The 17,655-nt window shown below is 37.3% G+C and overlaps 1 protein-coding gene across 10 annotated transcripts in view; it reads left to right on the forward strand.

Annotated features, from left to right (window-relative positions):
* The window catches only part of DMD (dystrophin), a 1,313,294-nt gene that overhangs the window by 1,106,312 nt on the left and 189,327 nt on the right, over positions 1-17,655 (forward strand). For 8 of the 10 annotated variants that reach the window (XM_054840966.1, XM_054843533.1, XM_054803063.1 and 5 more), the window contains 2 exons: positions 7,579-7,751; positions 11,396-11,552. In XM_054840966.1, the coding sequence (XP_054696941.1) occupies positions 7,579-7,751; positions 11,396-11,552 (330 nt within the window). Of the gene's footprint in view, positions 1-7,130; positions 7,245-7,578; positions 7,752-11,395; positions 11,553-17,655 lie in introns of those variants that run through there. The other 2 variants (XM_054847883.1, XM_054847030.1) reach the window with 2 other exon arrangements.

Here is a 17,655-nt window from a genome sequence, read left to right on the forward strand (position 1 = left end):
AAAAGACCTTTTTATCTTTCTTTTTAATCAAGTCATTAGCATGAAACTCAGAGATGTAATCATACCAGACTGGAATTGGGGTCATGCCATAGGCTAGCTGAATAGGAGGCTTCATGGCATGATGATGTATAGCCATTTCACAACAATGCTTTTAACTCAATAAGTCTGCCCTTTAATTACATTTTAAATCTTACTTGAGAAGTTTTTATCATTATGTAAATTGCTGAGTAAATGCTCTCATTCTAAGACCCAGTAAAAGTTCTGCTTATGGACTGGGAGAATAGATTATTTAAAAGCTTGATGGAGGGACACTTTGTTCATTGCAACAGAGCATGGTGGTGTTAGCTAAGGTGGTCTATATGATAACAAAATGTTATGCTCATCACTGTTTGACTGTTTGGAAACAAAATAGGTCCCAAAATCTTATCTCAATTAGTTGTATTTTGATCTGGAAAAAAAAAAAACCAAAAAAAAACCAAGAGAGAAAAAAAAAACCCAAATGCAAAACCCAACAACCAGTTCTTAGAAGGACTGTGACATTTAAAAGAGGGAACTCCAGTTGGACTAGTAGTGTCTTGCAAAGCAGAAAAAATACTTTGGTGTTTTGTTCTGTCATTAATTTAAATCACAGTATTTTCAAACTAGAACAAGTGATTTCTTTTGTTTAAAAATAACCCCAGTAAATCCTTTATTTTCAAATACTTTGATGATAATGACTAGCTTACAAGGACAGACTGTCATAAAGTGCAAACTGGCCTTCTGTTGCCAGAAACAAAAGAAATAGATCAGGAGCATCTTTCACTGGCGCTACCACTCATGTGCTTAAAATGCATTGGACTTGCTGTGCTGTAGCCATTAATTCAACATCTCCAGAACTATATCACCCACAAAACTGTTCCTCTGTCCAGCAGACAGAAGAATAAGCCATGATCCTGAAAGAGGTGTCATGTGTGTGGGTCTTTGTGCCTCCAAAGCCGGCTGGAGTCTGCAGGGGCATTAAAAAAAAAGTCTGAAACTCTCTGAACCCTCACACAGAGTTTAGTGCTTTAGGGAGAATCAGAGATTTGCAGGAGTTTAGATGTAATTAAATAAAAGCAAGTAGGATGTTTAATTTGAATCCAGTCTCTAAGCTGTTCTGGACAGAGCTGCAAAATACAGGTAGTAAGTCCAGTTCCTGTATCCGTAGAAGCCATATGGGTTTACAAAAAAAAAATTTGAAGGGCGAACTTTTTTTTTGTTATACCAGCTGAACTCCCCTGTTGGTAAACATATGCCAAGCCTTAAGAGCTACCCTATCCCCTTCAAGTCCATAGAGCAGAGACCTATTCTTTATAGATGTACTTTGCTCAATAATATTGTTAGGGAAAAAAAAACAACCCCAAACTGGTATGAAACAAACTTGTAAGTTCTGCCTTCTCCAGGCACCTGAAATGGTGTTTAACCACTGAGAATGCAAAATAAAACCAGAAAGAAACCCACATTATTGAGGGGGTTTGAGATCACCACAAAAGAACATAAAAATAAATTTTTTACTCACAGAAGATTGTGTTAGGAAGCAAGGAAGGAGGAAGGGAGGGAGGACAAAGAGGGGAAAGGAGGGGAGAAAAGGGAAGAAAGGGGCATGAAAGGAAGAGGAAGAAAGAAGAGGAGAAAAGAGGAAAGATAAAGGAAAGGAAAAATGAAAGAAGAGAAAAAAGAAAAATAGAGAAAGGAGGAGAGGAGAGGAGAGGAGAGGAGAGGAGAGGAGAGGAGAGGAGAGGAGAGGAGAGGAGAGGAGAGGAGAGGAGAGGAGAGGAGAGGAGAGGAGAGGAGAGGAGAGGAAAGGAGAGGAGAGGAGAGGAGAGGAAAGGAAAGGAAAGGAAAGGAAAGGAAAGGAAAGGAAAGGAAAGGAAAGGAAAGGAAAGGAAAGGAAAGGAAAGGAAAGGAAAGGAAAGGAAAGGAAAGGAAAGGAAAGGAAAGGAAAGGAAAGGAAAGGAAAGGAAAGGAAAGGAAAGGAAAGGAAAGGAAAGGAAAGGAAAGGAGGAAGGAAAAATGGAAAAGAAAGAGGAAGGGGAAAAAAGAAGGAAACTGGAAAAGAAGGAAAGGAAAGAAAAGATAAAGGAAGAAAAGAAAGGAACTGAGGCAGGAAAGAAAGGACGAAAGGAAGATAAAAGCTAATGGGGACTGGAGAACAAAGGAAGATATGAAAAGAGAAAAAAGGAAAATGGAAAAAAAAGGAGGATTACATCATTCATACTGTCTGTACACTCTAAGAGGTTTAAGTAAATATGCTACTAATTTAAGCTGTTTAAAATGTTTAGCTGGGTTTTTCTCAGAAATTATTTATGTGAAATATAATATGCTCTGTTAATATAAATATGAAGGGAACAATTACTTCAGCTAGCTACAGAGGAGGAGAGGGATTATAAAGGTGTAGGATCTTTGTTTTGAGTAATTTTATGATAGCTTTTCTAGCTATTTCAGTATTAGTATTGCAGAAACAGTGCTGTAAAGTACTTCTGAGCTATGTAAAGCCACACAGATATTACTTGCTCATGTTTTGAGTACATGTATGTAATTATGCAGACTGAATTTATTTTTTAATTACTGTCAGTGAAGATCTTGTTTTTCCTCTATACTGATTTCCTTTAATCAGATGGTACTGTCTTTAGTTTTGTGAGCCCTCATGCCTCAATTAATGACATTTATTTCATTAGTAACTTTGTACGGTACCTAGAAAATGTGAAATGCTTTGTTGGAAATGGAAAACACAATTCCAAGGATGGAACTGAGTTCATAGAGGAGGATGTAAGTGCTTTAATTTCTTTAAATTATTACATAATTATTTTATTTCTACCTTGTATAAAAGACAAACATTTTGTCAGCCGTGATGCATTAATTTCCATGTCTTAGTCTGACTTATGTATAGTCCAACTAGTGTAACTAATTCCTTCTTTCTAGGACTTCATTTTACTTCCAGCCTATCAATCCCTCCCTGATGTATTGCCAAAATAATGGCAGATTTTGCCATGTGTCATGTCATTTATATGTCATGCCTATATATTGCATGCGGATATTGACAATAATTATTTCTGATAAAGCATCTCAAACCAGATTCCTTAGGACTATCTCTGCTATGTGGAGACTGACAGGACTTTCAATACACAAGGTTTCACAGCAAAGGCACTACTGTGTTTTACAAGGCTCTGTGTAACATAAAACACGTGGAGCCACAGGTGAATTTCTTTTACCTAGCAAGAGGACAAGGGCAATGGGCACAAACTGGAACACAGGAAGTTCCATCTGAACATGAGAAAAAACTTCTCAACTTTGAGGGTGACCGAGCACTGGAACAGGCTGCCCAGAGAGGTTGTGGAGTCTCCTTCTCTGGAGAGATTCAAAACCTGCCTGGAGGCAATCCTGTGCAACCTGCTGTAGGTGATCCTGCTCTAGCAGAGGGGTTGGACTAGATGATCTCCAGAGGTCCCTTCCAACCCCTACCACTCTGTGACTCTCTGAATCTCTAAGAGGATTAGGGCAGTGAGGACGTGTGCTCCTATGGAGAATGTGAACAGTAGTTCCAAGGGGCAGAACTGAGTTGGGCAAGTGAGAAATATATCCATCCCCTAGCTTTATGGCAGTATTGGGTGTGCTGTCTCACAGTGCTAGTGTACTTCTCCCCTGAAATCATTTATTTCAAGGGCTCAGGTCAAAAGCGAAACAGCCAGAGCCAATTTCCTCACCCTGTTTTGCCCAGGAAGATTGTTCCCCTCAAGACAAGTTTATTTCTTCTCTTTATCATTCTTAGTTCTGTGACTTAGTTCTAGACTTATTCTATATAGTATAATAATTTAAATACACATTTTTAAATCTATAGAAACCTGTAACAGCTATTCAGAAAAGTTTCTACAAACAAATATTACAGTACCTTTTATATAGTTCATCTAAATAAAGGAGAATTTCACTCTGACACTCTAAGGCAAATCTGCCCTTGATGGGGTTGCAGTACTTTCTAAGCAGTTCAGCTGACTCTAAGCAGTAATTTGTGATCAAAAAGATGTGGATATGAAAATTAACTTGGGCTAATAACCAATGCTCATCAATAGGTTGCTGTAGCCAATGTATTCTTTCATTATTTGTTTTTCATTTTGCTACCTGCTCTTTTTAAGGGAATCTACTTCCACACAGCCTCAGTAATAACCACTACAGCAAAAATGCAGCATACAGAGTCAACTTAAGTCCAACTGTAACTCAGTAAAATTATACCAGGATTGATTTTTCGTCCTCTGCAGTTCCTCCATGTGTTTGAACACATTGGAAAAGATGAAAATGCAGTAAATAGTCTATATTTAGTCTATATTCTATGTTTCTTGGTATGATGTGTAATGATAGCATACTTACTTGCAAATACCTTAGCAGTTTGTGAGATTAAATAGATCTTCCTGCTTTATTCTTGTCAAGAAAAAGAATCTAGTTCATACTGATCTTTCACTTATATTTTTGAAACATGGAAATTATGTTTCACGGTCTTGCGAACAAGTCTTATGAGGAGTGGCTGACGGAACTGGGGTTGTTTAGCCTGGAGAGAAGGAGGCTGAGGGGAGACCTTATCGCTCTCCACAACTACCTGAAAGGAGGCTGTAGCCAGGTGGGAGCTGGTCTCTTCTCCCAAGTAACAAGTGATAGGACAAGAGGAAATGGCCTCAAGTTGCACCAGGGGAGTTTAGATTGGATGTTAGAAGAGATTTCTTCAGGGAAAGGGCTGTCAGGCATTGGAACAGGCTGCCCACTGGTTGAGTCAGTTTTAAATCCCTGGAGGTATGTAGATGTGGTGTTTAGGGACATGGTTTAGTTGTGGACTTGGCAGTGTTAGGTTAAGGGTTAGAATTGATCTTAAAGATCTTTTCCAACCAAAATGATTCTATGATTCTATTTATTTCAGAAAACAAATAAAAGGTGCTTAGATCTTTTTCTTAGATGTACTCTGCTTCTCTTGGGATATGAAGGAGTCACAAAGAAAGGATCTGAAATGCACCAACCAAAATGGACTAAATACCTTTGTTGTTGTTTTGCTGCTTTGTCAGCATAGGCTTCCTGCATAGCTGGAATAAACTACTTTTAGGAGCATTAGAATATACACAGTTTACACAAGTAATTTAGAATAAGGAAAAGCACATCTTGTGTACTAATCTTTTGATGAGTGCTTCAGTTTTCATGTTTGTTGCCCATTTAACTAACTGTCTAGATTTATTATGACACTATATAGTATTCTGAAATAAAAAGGCTATGGCTTGATTTTATTTTCAGAAATACATGTAAGTCAGGAGAAAAGCATGCAATGTGTAGACTACGAGACACTTTTTCTACAAACAAGAAAAGTACAGAAGTGCTTCATTTTTTTTTTTTTTTAATTTTGTGTTATAAAATGCTATGAGTGGATGTGTGGTAAAACACCATGGGGGCATAGATTTGACAGCTTCCTACTGTGAATAGTTATTCAATGTACATTTTTCATGGCACCTGTTCTTGCTGAGGAAAAGGCAGCTGTTTCCATCACCACTATAAAAACTAAGGATTTTGTGCAACAGGTTCTGCATATGATAATTCTTTCATTCAGCAATAGTTTTATCGATTTTAAAATGTGGAAGTACCTTAGAAGTATACAGACATTAAAAGTGAGCTTTTTTACTATGAATTTTATCCTTTCTTGCATACTATTTTGGCTGTTTACATCAGGTTTGTGATACTTAACCTAGCTTAAATGAAACCTCCAAATGCATACATGAAGGGAAAGAAATTTGGTAATAAAATATTCTTCAGTCGAACAAAGAAAAATAAAATATTGCAGTTGGAAGCTGAAGCTAGCAACATTCAGACTTGAAATAAAGTGCAAATTTTCAAGTAAGGGCATTCATACCTGGAGTATTATACATGGTTATGTACCTTAATAATGGCATTTTTAAAAATCTGATTTGTCTATTTAACATCAATAAATAAATACAATATTTAGAATACAGTTATGTTCTGCAGAATTACTTCTAATGTATTCCAAATTCATTCCTAACTACTTTACTGCTAGGATGACCATAGATGAAGTAAAATAGTTTGATAAGAACTCCTATACTGTACCAAAGTCATTCCTAGCCCTCCTTGAAATTGTTCCAAATATAGTGCTAGTCGTTACTGTGCAAGAAATAGGTATCCAGCAAAGGACAGCAAATGACATTTGGAACAGGAGTAGGTGAGCAAGGACAATCTACTCATGATTCAGTGCAGCTAACATTGCACTTAAAATATCAAATAAAACCAATTCAATTAGGAACACACCAAGTGGGGAAGTTGCGCGCTCCTCTCCTTCAAAGTCATTCTTCTAAAGAAAATTACAACAAATTTCCATTGGGGGCTATCTGTGATGCTCAGTTAGCACTGGGTCTTGCTCTCAAATGCCATAAATCATTCCCCTTTCACACTCCATCCCCAGCACTCCCATTTCAGGCAGCAAGAAACCACCACCAGAAATCTTAGTCCCCAAGCATCCCAGGAGAAAATGCAGAGCTTTATTCACTAGGTCATTTTTTTTTGTGTGTCTTTGTGTGCTTCTTTTTATGAAAGTAAAAGTACTTTTGTGTGCGTGTGGCTACATATAGAGTACGTGTGTGCTCATGTATGTACGTGTTTAAATTATTATTATTATTATTTTTATTTTCATTCTGTTTAAAGAGCTTGATTCAACCACCGTTCACTGCAAACGAATCTGTGACCTTGTGGAGCTGCAGCATGCGAACGTCTTGGAGAAGGGCAGCCAACGTACAAAGGCTGTATTGAGTGTGTGGGCAGGCAGGAATGCTGGTACCAGGCAGCTCTCTAAAGAATGTTCTTTTGGCAGAAACAGCCGTGCTAAAAATGAGGGGGGAAAATGAATTCAAAATGTAGAGCTGGCCTGCAGTTACAAAGTGATAAGAAAAGTTGGCTGTTCAACATGAGCTGCCAGTTGCATATTCTAGGTCCTTGCTATTCTCAGGCCCTCCTACAGCCATGGCCCTGACCAGTGTTTTGATATAGCACAAAGTGGCTGTTTATTGCTATTGACTGCTGAGGCCTGCGCTCCGAAATGCATTCTGTCAACAGAATGTAAGTGAACTTGGCATTTTAAAGCTCGGCTGCTGCAGACGCGTAGATTTCTTGGAATTGCCATGCAGCAGGACCGGTGTTGCAGTCCCCAGCTCAAACTGAAAATGCTGCACAGGAAGACGTATCATGTGAAGGTCAGATTTACCTGAGACCCTGAGGGTTTTGTGGGTTTTTTCTTTCCTCATGAGCATGGTAGATATATCTTGTCCTTGCTTCGTTGCCTGTCAAAGGCTAGACTTCTAACTTTCTAAATTTTGTTCAGTAAGCTCTGTATGGAAGAAAATGCAAACGGCCTTCACGTGAAAGGGAAATATGCGTGGTATCTAGTACATGATATTGCCATAAAAGGAGTAATCAAAATCTGTGCTAACTCTGTATTACACTGAGGATTTTTCTCCTCTTTTGAGAAGTGATAGTTTCTATGATTTTGTAAGAAATCACACATATTGTTTTCTATTGCTTCTGTAGGAACTACAGGCGGAAATCGATGCTCATACTGACATCTTCCACAACCTGGATGAAAATGGCCAGAAAATCCTGAGATCCTTGGAAGGCTCTGAGGATGCAGCCGTATTGCAGAGACGTCTGGATAACATGAACCTCAGATGGAGCGAGCTTAGGAAGAAATCTCTAAACATTAGGTAGGATCTGAACATATGCAAAAGCCTACAGTTGGTGTGTAAGGTGGGCTGCTGTGTTTTGCCAGTAAAAGGGTTTAATATTGTTTCTGATAGCACTATTTCTGTCCATTTTGAGATGATTCGTGCTATTTTGAATGTTGGCTTAACTTCGTAAGAATGATTAGGTTTTTTTGGTGTGAAAATGATAGTAGGGGATTAGGATTTGAGGCACATGATGAGGTTTTGTAATTACAGAAGGAGAGATTAGCGTGTTTAAACAGTAACTGTACCCCCTCTAAATGTAGGCTTTTTCTAGAGCTGGGTATGACTTATCAATGAGTCATGAAAGAAAGTGATTAAATAACCTATATTTATGATAAGCTTTATTTCTAAGGCTGCTATTTCCAGTGCAAAACTAAGAATAGCCTTGCAAATGAGAAGACACGTTATTTAAGATTTTAGCTGATGTCTGGAGAGTGGACAGAATTAACAAAATCCAGGGGTAAAAGGAAATCCATAGGTAGTGTCACGAGAGGAAAAGCTTCTCCTTGCAAGGAAAACTATAATAAATGGTTATGTTACAAGCGATGAAGTAGAGGTACAGGCTTCAATGGACTGAAGATTGTTTTTCAAAAGTTATTGTCCAGGAAGCTTCTCTTCAGAAATACGACTTTTACAACAGGCAACCCAGCTCCGTTGCGTTCAGTCTTGGGCATTTTTTCATTTGCTTGCTTGCTGTGTGTTAGTTGGTGGTAGTTCAGAAGACAGCAAAAGGCAGAAGTGTTTTTCAAAATAACGTATGAAATATTAGCTTTTTTCATCTCAGGCCCTGAGGGAGGTCAGTCTGTGTAATGACAAAAGCCATCTTCATAACATCAGTCATTAAAAATAAATGAAGGATGTGAGGTTGAAAAGATATTAGTAGCTAAAGAAAAAGAGAGACAAATTCCTCCTTTTTTTGTTCTGAGGAGCAAAAGAAGAGGGATATAACCCTTCAAGGTCTCTCTGAGCTTTTTTTCTTCTTTTACCCATGAACTTGCCCAAATGCAGCAATGTCTGAGATAAAAAAACCCAATCAGTTGGCCAAATATCAGTAAATATATGGGACTTTCTGTCTTTCAGTTTTTGCAGTTCAGTGTATTGCTGCCATTAATCAAGTCAGAAATAGTAACCCTAATTATGTCACAGTGAGTTCTTGCATTAAACATTCAAAGCAACAGACCTTGTCTCTAAAATATTTGCTTTCATTAAAAAGCTCAAGGTGTTCAACAACTTACTGATTATGAGAAGAAACAATTCTTAACTTCTAAGACATTTAATTTAAATGCTGCTGGCCACCAGACTGAATGAACAGGCTATTCTCAGTCTGTCTGCGTGGAGCTACTTCTTTCCATCATGCACTATGGAATGGGTTTCATCATAACTAGCAATGCTTATGCAAAAGAGGTATGAGAACAGAAACATGCAATGCTCCCCAGGCAGCAGTCCCATACATCTCCTCATTAAGCATAAGTTTTGGTCTGCTGAAATAGAAGACCCATGCTGTTGCTCGGCTTATGTGGGCATTCTTTTCTAAATCCATTAGATAAAATACATGGTAGATATCAAGAGAAGCCAAGTTCATTTCCATTACTACCTTTCTTTTATTCTGATAAGTCCATAAAGTTTATCTGTTTTGTCTGCACACACTTGAACACAGCTATAAATATATGAGCGTGTGCATATAATGTACACTAGGATGCACATACATAAACATATATTCCCGAAGCTGAAAGACGGGCAGAACAGAATGGGTTCAGGGAAACCATTCACCAAACTAGGGAAGGTCAGAACACAGCAGCAGTAACAAAACCACTTTGGGTCACTCTTTTTGCGCCACTTTTTGCCTGTAAAGCAAGACCTGGGGAAGCAGGGAAGAAGTGAAGACCCTAGTGTTTGCCTCCAGTTGCTGCCTTGTCTGGAGGAGACGGAAGCTTGCATTTGCTGCAGTAAACATGGGAGACGGGAGTTAACCTGACTCAGAAACTTGGCTCCTTGACTGTGTCCCCTCCAAAAGCCCTGTGGAACTTGCTCTAGCTGTTGCCTCGTGCAACTCCCCATACAACATCCTGGCTTCTCTGCCCCCTCGCTGCTTTCAGAGGCATCCTGGGGCTTCCACAGCCCTCACGGCCTGCAGGGCTGGCCTCCCCCAGCAGCGCCTGCTGTGAGGCAGTTTTGCCCCAGCCCACAGCTGCCTTGTGAGAGCAGAGATCAAAAGGCAGCGTGGTTTATGTGTCTCCCACATAGCCTTTAAGTTTGAAAAAGGAGAAAATTTTCCATCAGCACCAGAGCAGCTGAGCTTTCTGTCAGCCTGTGGCTAATCTGTCCCTTTCCTTTCTCTTTCCTTGCCTGGTGTAAGAGGTTGGAAAGAAGGCGGGATCCATAGAGCATTTCAAAGAAACACAACTGTCTTTACCATCAGCAATTCCTCATTTCCATATCCAAACTAAGTAATAAGGTCTGCAAAACATTGAGACCATATTTATCGCATTTTGTTATAGACCATCCTATATCAGGTATAGGAGTAGAAGTCACTGTCAGATAACAAGTGATTTTACGTGCAATCACTGAAAAAGAAGAGAAGTGTTATATGAACAAAGCTGGAAGTTAAAAAGAAAATATATAAATAAAAGAGGATCTGTCTTTATTTTCCAGTGCATTTTATCACTTTACTGTCATGTAATTCTGCTTTTGATTTGAATTACTAAGAGGAATTCTTATGTTGCCTAGAAGTTAATTAGGAATTTCCTCCCCACCAGCAACAGAAAAATAGCATATTCATAAGTCTAGAAAGACAAAATTTTAGCGTGCTTTATCTATGGTATAAACAAAATTGAAGATGTGATCAGTCCAGTGATGTTTCAGTCACATATTTTCTCTCCACAGAAAACAGTTGCTGAAAATTAGTGGCTCAATACTTGATCCCAGTATTAAAACCAACACATTTACACATATGTGCATACACAGAGGAAATATTTAGGTGTCCTTATGGTGGAGACCTTGTTTGCACAAAGTAGTATTATGTCTTTTATTTTTTTCCAGGGATTCAATTAGTTTAATTCACACCTCTGTTCAAATCGCACAGACATTGGAGTAGTGTACAGGGATTCTATTTGCTTTAACAATTTCCTCATTACTTTTTTGGGAAATGATGGCATTGGTTCTCTCATCTTAAAGGTGAGCAACCACATGAATCTTATGTGAGTTCGAATGGTTTCTGTAGTGGTTTAGAGAAACGCTTGCTCTTCTCTGAGTTGAAAACATCTCTCTACATTTCAGTTAATTAATTGCCTAGTAATCCTAAGTTACTCTCTTGGTCGTCCTGCATAATATTTGTGCACAGTGAGACTGACAATTGAACATAGCTATTACTCACTGCTGAAGAGGAAAACTGAAAAAAAAACCCCAAACAACCAAGAGATGGGAAAAGAACGGATGTTTCAGGCCAAGACCATGGAACCAGAATTAAATCAGCATTGCCAGAATCTAATTCAAAGCTACTGAAGCTATTTAAAAATCATTACGTTAATGAAACGCTAGGATCTTTCTCAGTAAATAAGCTTGTCCAATTTAGTTTTTATTTTCACTGTGCCTGAATATATCTTATATTTAACACATGCTTTCAGATCCCATTTGGAAGCCAGTACAGACCAGTGGAAGCGTTTGCATCTCTCTCTTCAGGAACTTTTGGCGTGGCTGCAGTTGAAGGAGGATGAATTAAAACAGCAAGCACCCATTGGTGGAGATCTTCCCACTGTGCAGAAACAGAATGATATACATAGGGTATGATTTTTTTTTTTTTAAATGATCATTTGGTCATTGCTTTTTGTTTTGCAGGTTAGTGCTGCATGAAACAGTCCTTGTTGGAAAAAGTAAGATACCCTTTACAATACATTTGAGAGACAATGAAAACTGAACTTCTTGCATGAGAGTACTAGCTACAAGTTTCAAACACTGGTTAGAAAATCAGCCTTTTGGAGTAGGGAGTGTTTACTACCAGCTGCTTGGCTTTTTTGAAAAGCAGCACAGCCTTTTTGTAGACCTATCACAGACAGCTAGTTTTCATGGCCAGAAGAAAGACTAGCCTAATATTATTTGAGAATTAAATATATACTTCTAAATTTTTTTTCTAGATCAGGCACTTAAACTTCATGTGTACTTTTTGAATTCGTATTTTGTTATTGATTGTTGGGAACGTTTGTGAAAAGTGTAGCTGATATCAGCCCTAATGCACAACTATGTGCATCATGAAACTATTGTGATACCTGACTGTAACTGTCCATCGTTTATACTAGTGTCATCAGGGAATTCTTATGGCAAAGTTATTTCGAACAAATGTATTTTCTATTGAATAATTTAAATTGTCAGTCAGACAACTTGATACCATGAGAAGAGAATATTCCAAAACCAGTGATTGCCCTCTCAAAGGATTGTGCTTCATATATGTAACTTTCAGATTTGCGAAACTTGCCACAAAAGGTATTGTTTCTGAAGTTCCTAAATCTCTCATTTTATTTCTTAATGGAGAAATGTGAAATGGTACTGAAAAATGAAATTGGATCTGGAATACCTGTGTTTTCTCCATTCATCAGGTAGCTGTATTATAAGTATTGCTCTAACAGATTGTCCTGCTTCATGCTGAAGGACACATTTGAGAATAAATAGTGAGAAGATCAAGTTTGGAAAGAGAACATGACATATCTTGCTGCTTTAAGTTATTTGGAACCCTGAGTTTGTGAAAACTCTGGAAGTATCATATACAACCAGGCTTGGCTCTTGGCATAGGCAGAGGCATTTGTCTACAGTAGCAGACTGATGGGAAGTAGTGGCAATACAGTTTCTCATGGGCCTACCTAATGGCCAAGAAAACCAAAGAGAAGGATGAACAAAAAACATCTCACTGTTATTGTGCAATGCTTTTCTAAGATAATATAATGCTTTGCTGCAGGGGGCAGCTTGGTCGCATTTCCTAGGCCTTCCTTCTGCAGATGTGATATAGAGGATGTGACTTTCATACAAAACTTTACTTTGGACTTCAAGCACTATCGCAGAAACAGCAAGGCCAAAACATCCATGACTTTATGGAGCGCCACCATCCCTTTTTACCTTTCCCTCTGTCAAAGTTAAGATATATGAAATGCTTGAGGTCCATTCTAGCCAGCTGTCTGTAGCAACTTCCATAAAGTATTTTTAAAGCCCATCCAGAACATCAGGATGAAAGAAACAATACAGATGTTGCTTTAACTCAGCATGACGTTAACTCAAACCCTTTATCCAAAGACAACTCTTGAGCCAAAGCAAGACTTAGAGAAGGATTTGTGTAGGATTGTTACAGTGAAACTTTTGTCATCTGAATAATATCTGAGTATTTGAAAATATTACCTTTCCTCCTAGATCAGAGAAATAATTTTTTTCATCTACAGAAATTGCTTCTTATAAAATTTTAACTGAAGTGTTTAAAACTCTTAGGGACAAGTGTTGCATAAAAATAAGGTGCAAAGAACAGGTGCAAAGTGACTTCACAAAATAGAACTCCTCCTCAATTCTCCTCTTTTATTATCTTCTCTGTCACATGCAGATACATACAGACACAAATCTTTGGTCGTCGTGTCTAGTATCAAAGCTAGAACATTTTAGTTCCTTTTAGAAACATGGCTTCTTTTTTTCCCGTTCTGTAGCACTTCTGTAGTTAAATGCAAGGCCTTTCTTGCATCCTTGAAACTAGGTTACCCTGTCTGCTCTTCAAAGATCTCTTACAGAGAAGGAGGGAAAAACAATCAGTGCAGAACTGTGTTGACTTCACGTTGTCTTTGACAAAAGTCTGTTTGCATCTCAGTGGTTTTCTGCTGTATTTTTTTTCCCCTGGACACTATGGGCTTTCTGTTTCTCTAAAAGATTCCTTTAAAGAAGCAGACATACGAAGGCTGTATCCGAATGAACAGCTTAGCTCATTTCTTACCATAAGAAAAATGCTTTTTAAAAAGGCTTGCATCACAAGTATAGAAGTAGATAACTTAAAACTGGAGCACAGTGCTGGAAAGTTGGGTTTTTTCAAGAGTTTTGGGCCCCTGCTTAAGAACAAAACTTAGCTCTCAGAGTGTTGGATGTGAAAGTAAAGAGTAGTTGAATTTTGGTCTTGAGAAAAAGAATCTGCTGATTGTTCATTTTGTTCTCCTGAGTGTCAGTTCTGGAAATCAGTCTTCAGTAAACAAGCTCAGTCTCTACCTTCTCTGACCAATCTTTTAAATGACCCAAACTTCCAGCTTTGGTCTTCCTATGTCAGTACAATGTCTTTCCTTCTGTGAAGAATTGTTTTTGCCAGGTAAAGCCAGCAGTGAACCCAGGTAAGTTCTTCTCTGGAGAAGAGAAAAAGCCTTGGCAGGGGAACATTATTTATACGCAGTTTAACTGATTGCCCTTCAGAAATGGCATGATGAATGCAAACACAATTTTATGCCTGAATCCTTTTTCTAAAGCAATATTACAAGCTGATTTTTTTTTTTTCCCCTTAAGGATGTAATTTAAAGCATAACAAACATATTTAACCTCTCTATCTTTTGGAAGACCATCTGGAATACCTCAGACATTCACAGCAGAGATGAAAAGAAGTTGGTTCTTGTCATTAGAGTGCTCCTAGTTGCCAAGATGGGCTTTAAAATTTTTAAGAGTAGGATTCAGATGAAAATTTCAAATGGTTGAATCTATGCCAGAGGAGAGCTTGAACTCAACTGAGAAAAGAGATATCCATGCAGTCAAAATCATTGTTGCGTTATAAGTGTGAGGTGCTTTTAGACAAGGCAATTTGGAATTTATCCCAAGTACACCCACATAACTGCTATTTGTTTGAACTTATATATATAGTGGGTCATTTTGTCGATTTTTGGCATCTGAAGAAATTGTGTCTATGCCAAAGTCTTAGAATGTGAGTGTAGGGAGTTTAGACAATGATAAAAAATACTGTTGTTCATCAAAACATTATTTACTTGTCTTTCCATTTTCTTTGTTTTACTGTGTCATAATGATGTTTTATTGAAATCATATTAATAACTGTGTACATGTTACTGTTCATCTCAGTTAAGTAACTTAGGCATCGCATTCTTTTAAGAGTTGCCACATCTTCTGTGTAGTGATTATATTAACAGCATAAATAGCATTTATGAATATGGAGGTTAATTATTAACAATTCCCTGGAAACCCTTTCACATGAAATCTATAGCAACAGTGCCTAAGAAGGAGTATAATTTCTGCTTCAACACACTCACCTTTTCTGGTGGCACAGTTGATAACTACTTTTTGAAATTGAGGTCAAAACCCGTTTTTATAAAGCATTCTGGTTGGGAAACATCTTGAATTAATTTAATTGTACTCTTTCTCTTTAAAATTCATTAAAAGCAAAAAAAAATCTTCTAATAACAGAGATTAATTTTAGTTTTACTAATGCAACTCTCTTCTCATTATATTCTCATCTTTTGATTTAAACAATCTGTGTTTCTCATTCTAAAGAGATTTAAGGACACCCATGAGGAGGTAGGAGAGGTCTGAGATAAGCTGATCAATATATGCATTATTAAAATGGTGGACAGAATGCTCTTACTGCTTTAGTGTTGATGACAAATAGAGATGTTTAAATAAAGTAGTTTACTTGTTTTTTTGTCAGGTCATACATTATGCACGTTCGATTTCCTCTCCAGTCACCACAAAGTGTGGAAGAAGTTAAGGAATTCAATAAAATTAGCCTGAAATCATTAGCTGTAAATTAGACATTCATTTAGGCTAATTCTGCTTTCAATTATGGTCTGTTTATTATAAAGATGTATTTGTCAGAGCTCTAGATAGATTTTTTTTTTTTTTCCCAAAAGAAGAGACAATGTCATTTATTGCTACCTTATGGTTTTTATTGGTAGTGTGTACATATTTCACAACAAAACTTTAATCAGAAAAGCTGGCTTTATCTTCATACAATAATAACATTTTTTGGAACGGGATAGTATGAAATGAACATTCATTGTTTTGAATGCTGTTCTGTGCTACTGCTTCACTCTCAGGGTTTTTTCATTCTCTCCTTTTTAAATTTCTTAAACGGAAACATATTTTAACTTACTTGGTAGAGGTCTGCAGATCAAAACTAGGGAAGGCAACGAGGATTGTGGATAGATCTTAACACCATACTGTGTACTATTCTAAAACTCAGGATTTACAGAGTATACCACCAGCTCCAACATCCAGAAGGGAAAAATAGGAAAAAAAAACATTTAACATATTGGCTCACTGTTTTCCTTTAATAAAAGAGAAAGAGACTCTTTTTGTTTGTGACTAAATACAAAACATACAAAGTCAGAAAGTTCCCATTAGCATTTTTCTGTTGTTTTGAGAAGATAGATATGATTCCTGCTCACACACTTTATGGGATGCAGTATGCATATCTGATTATGTTAAACCTTGTTCTGTTGCACAAGAGATATTGGAGGAATGTGGCTTTAACCCTCTTTTGGAAATATAATACCACTAGGTGTATGTGGTTGCTATGGTTTTATGCAAAAGCAGTAGAAGCTGAAAGAAGGTATTTTGTGTCCTTCTCATTGTTCGTACATGCGCATAGCTAGGGTTGACCTGACTACAGCAGCAGCACTCCATACAGCAGTACTACTCATTCCCAAACACACAATTTAAAGGCATTTCTGGCTTTTAAGTACCCTTTAAGTTGGTGTTGTTCTGTGTTCCTCTGGAATATCTGTGACTCCTTCCTGCTCTTGGTGTGTGTGGGCAGAGCAGACCTTTGTGCATGTGCCTCCTGTTTGAATGGTTACGGGCATAAACGTTTCTGAGAAATAATTTGTCTTTGGAGACATTTATAAAACATATTATATCTTTAAGCCATTATACAGTTGTAATGTTTAAAAACCAGTATGACTGTTGATGTCACTGTTAACATTATCAGATGAGAACAAAGCTCACATTCCATGGGTGAACATTTTAAGTTATGCTACCTGCTGGCTTACTTGAGCTGCAGACCTGCCACTCTCTAGAGGGATACATTGATGTAATGTGAGGTGAGCACAAAGGCTAATTAAAGGGATAGATTTTCCTCATTTGGAGGCACGAAAAAGGCTTATTATATTTCCTCTTTCCATTGCACTTCATGCAAGAGTCAAGTATGAATTATAAAAATTTCTAAACCTAAAAATGCCTAAGTTAAAAAGTTTTAACCCTGGAGTAATCCCCACTCAGTTTTTATGCAGAGCAATGTCTAATGGTAGTTTACTTGCTAACATACAGTACTCTCCTGTATTTGTGAAAATCAGTGTTGGTTTTTAAGGTCAACGTGATTGTTTAAAACATTTATCACAGATATTAATCAAACAATAGAGTGCCTTATGACAGCAGATACACTCTATGAAAGGATCCCAGTCCCATTGATGTCCGTGACAGAAAATTAATATTTTTACTTTGTTTTTTCCTTCAAGAAAGCACACTTTGCTAAAGGGCTTTCCTGATTCACAATTACAAACCTTATGATCAGTTCTTGACCACTTAATAAAAAGTTTATTTAAATATTTATAATAGAATAATAGTAGTCATTTCCTTAAGTTTACTTTCCAGAAATTAAGAATTTTTTACCTGTGAGTGCTCATAGTATAAACTGAAGGTGTGATTCTCATTAGTTCTGTTAGGTATTTCCTGTACAGAGCATTTCATATCAAACATAATTCAAAGTGTAATGAACTTTTTAATATTGAATTTATAATTTTTCATTAGTTTGCATAGAAACCCAAATTTTGTTTAATAATTAATTTAACTGAATTGCTGAATTTATTATGTAAGAAGCATATATAATGCCTGTGTTGTAAAAAGAATTTTCTAATCCCTGGAGTGAAATATCTGTTTT

Source organism: Grus americana, chromosome 1 (assembly GCF_028858705.1).
Source record: "Grus americana isolate bGruAme1 chromosome 1, bGruAme1.mat, whole genome shotgun sequence".
In the NCBI taxonomy this organism is placed as follows: domain Eukaryota; kingdom Metazoa; phylum Chordata; class Aves; order Gruiformes; family Gruidae; genus Grus; species Grus americana.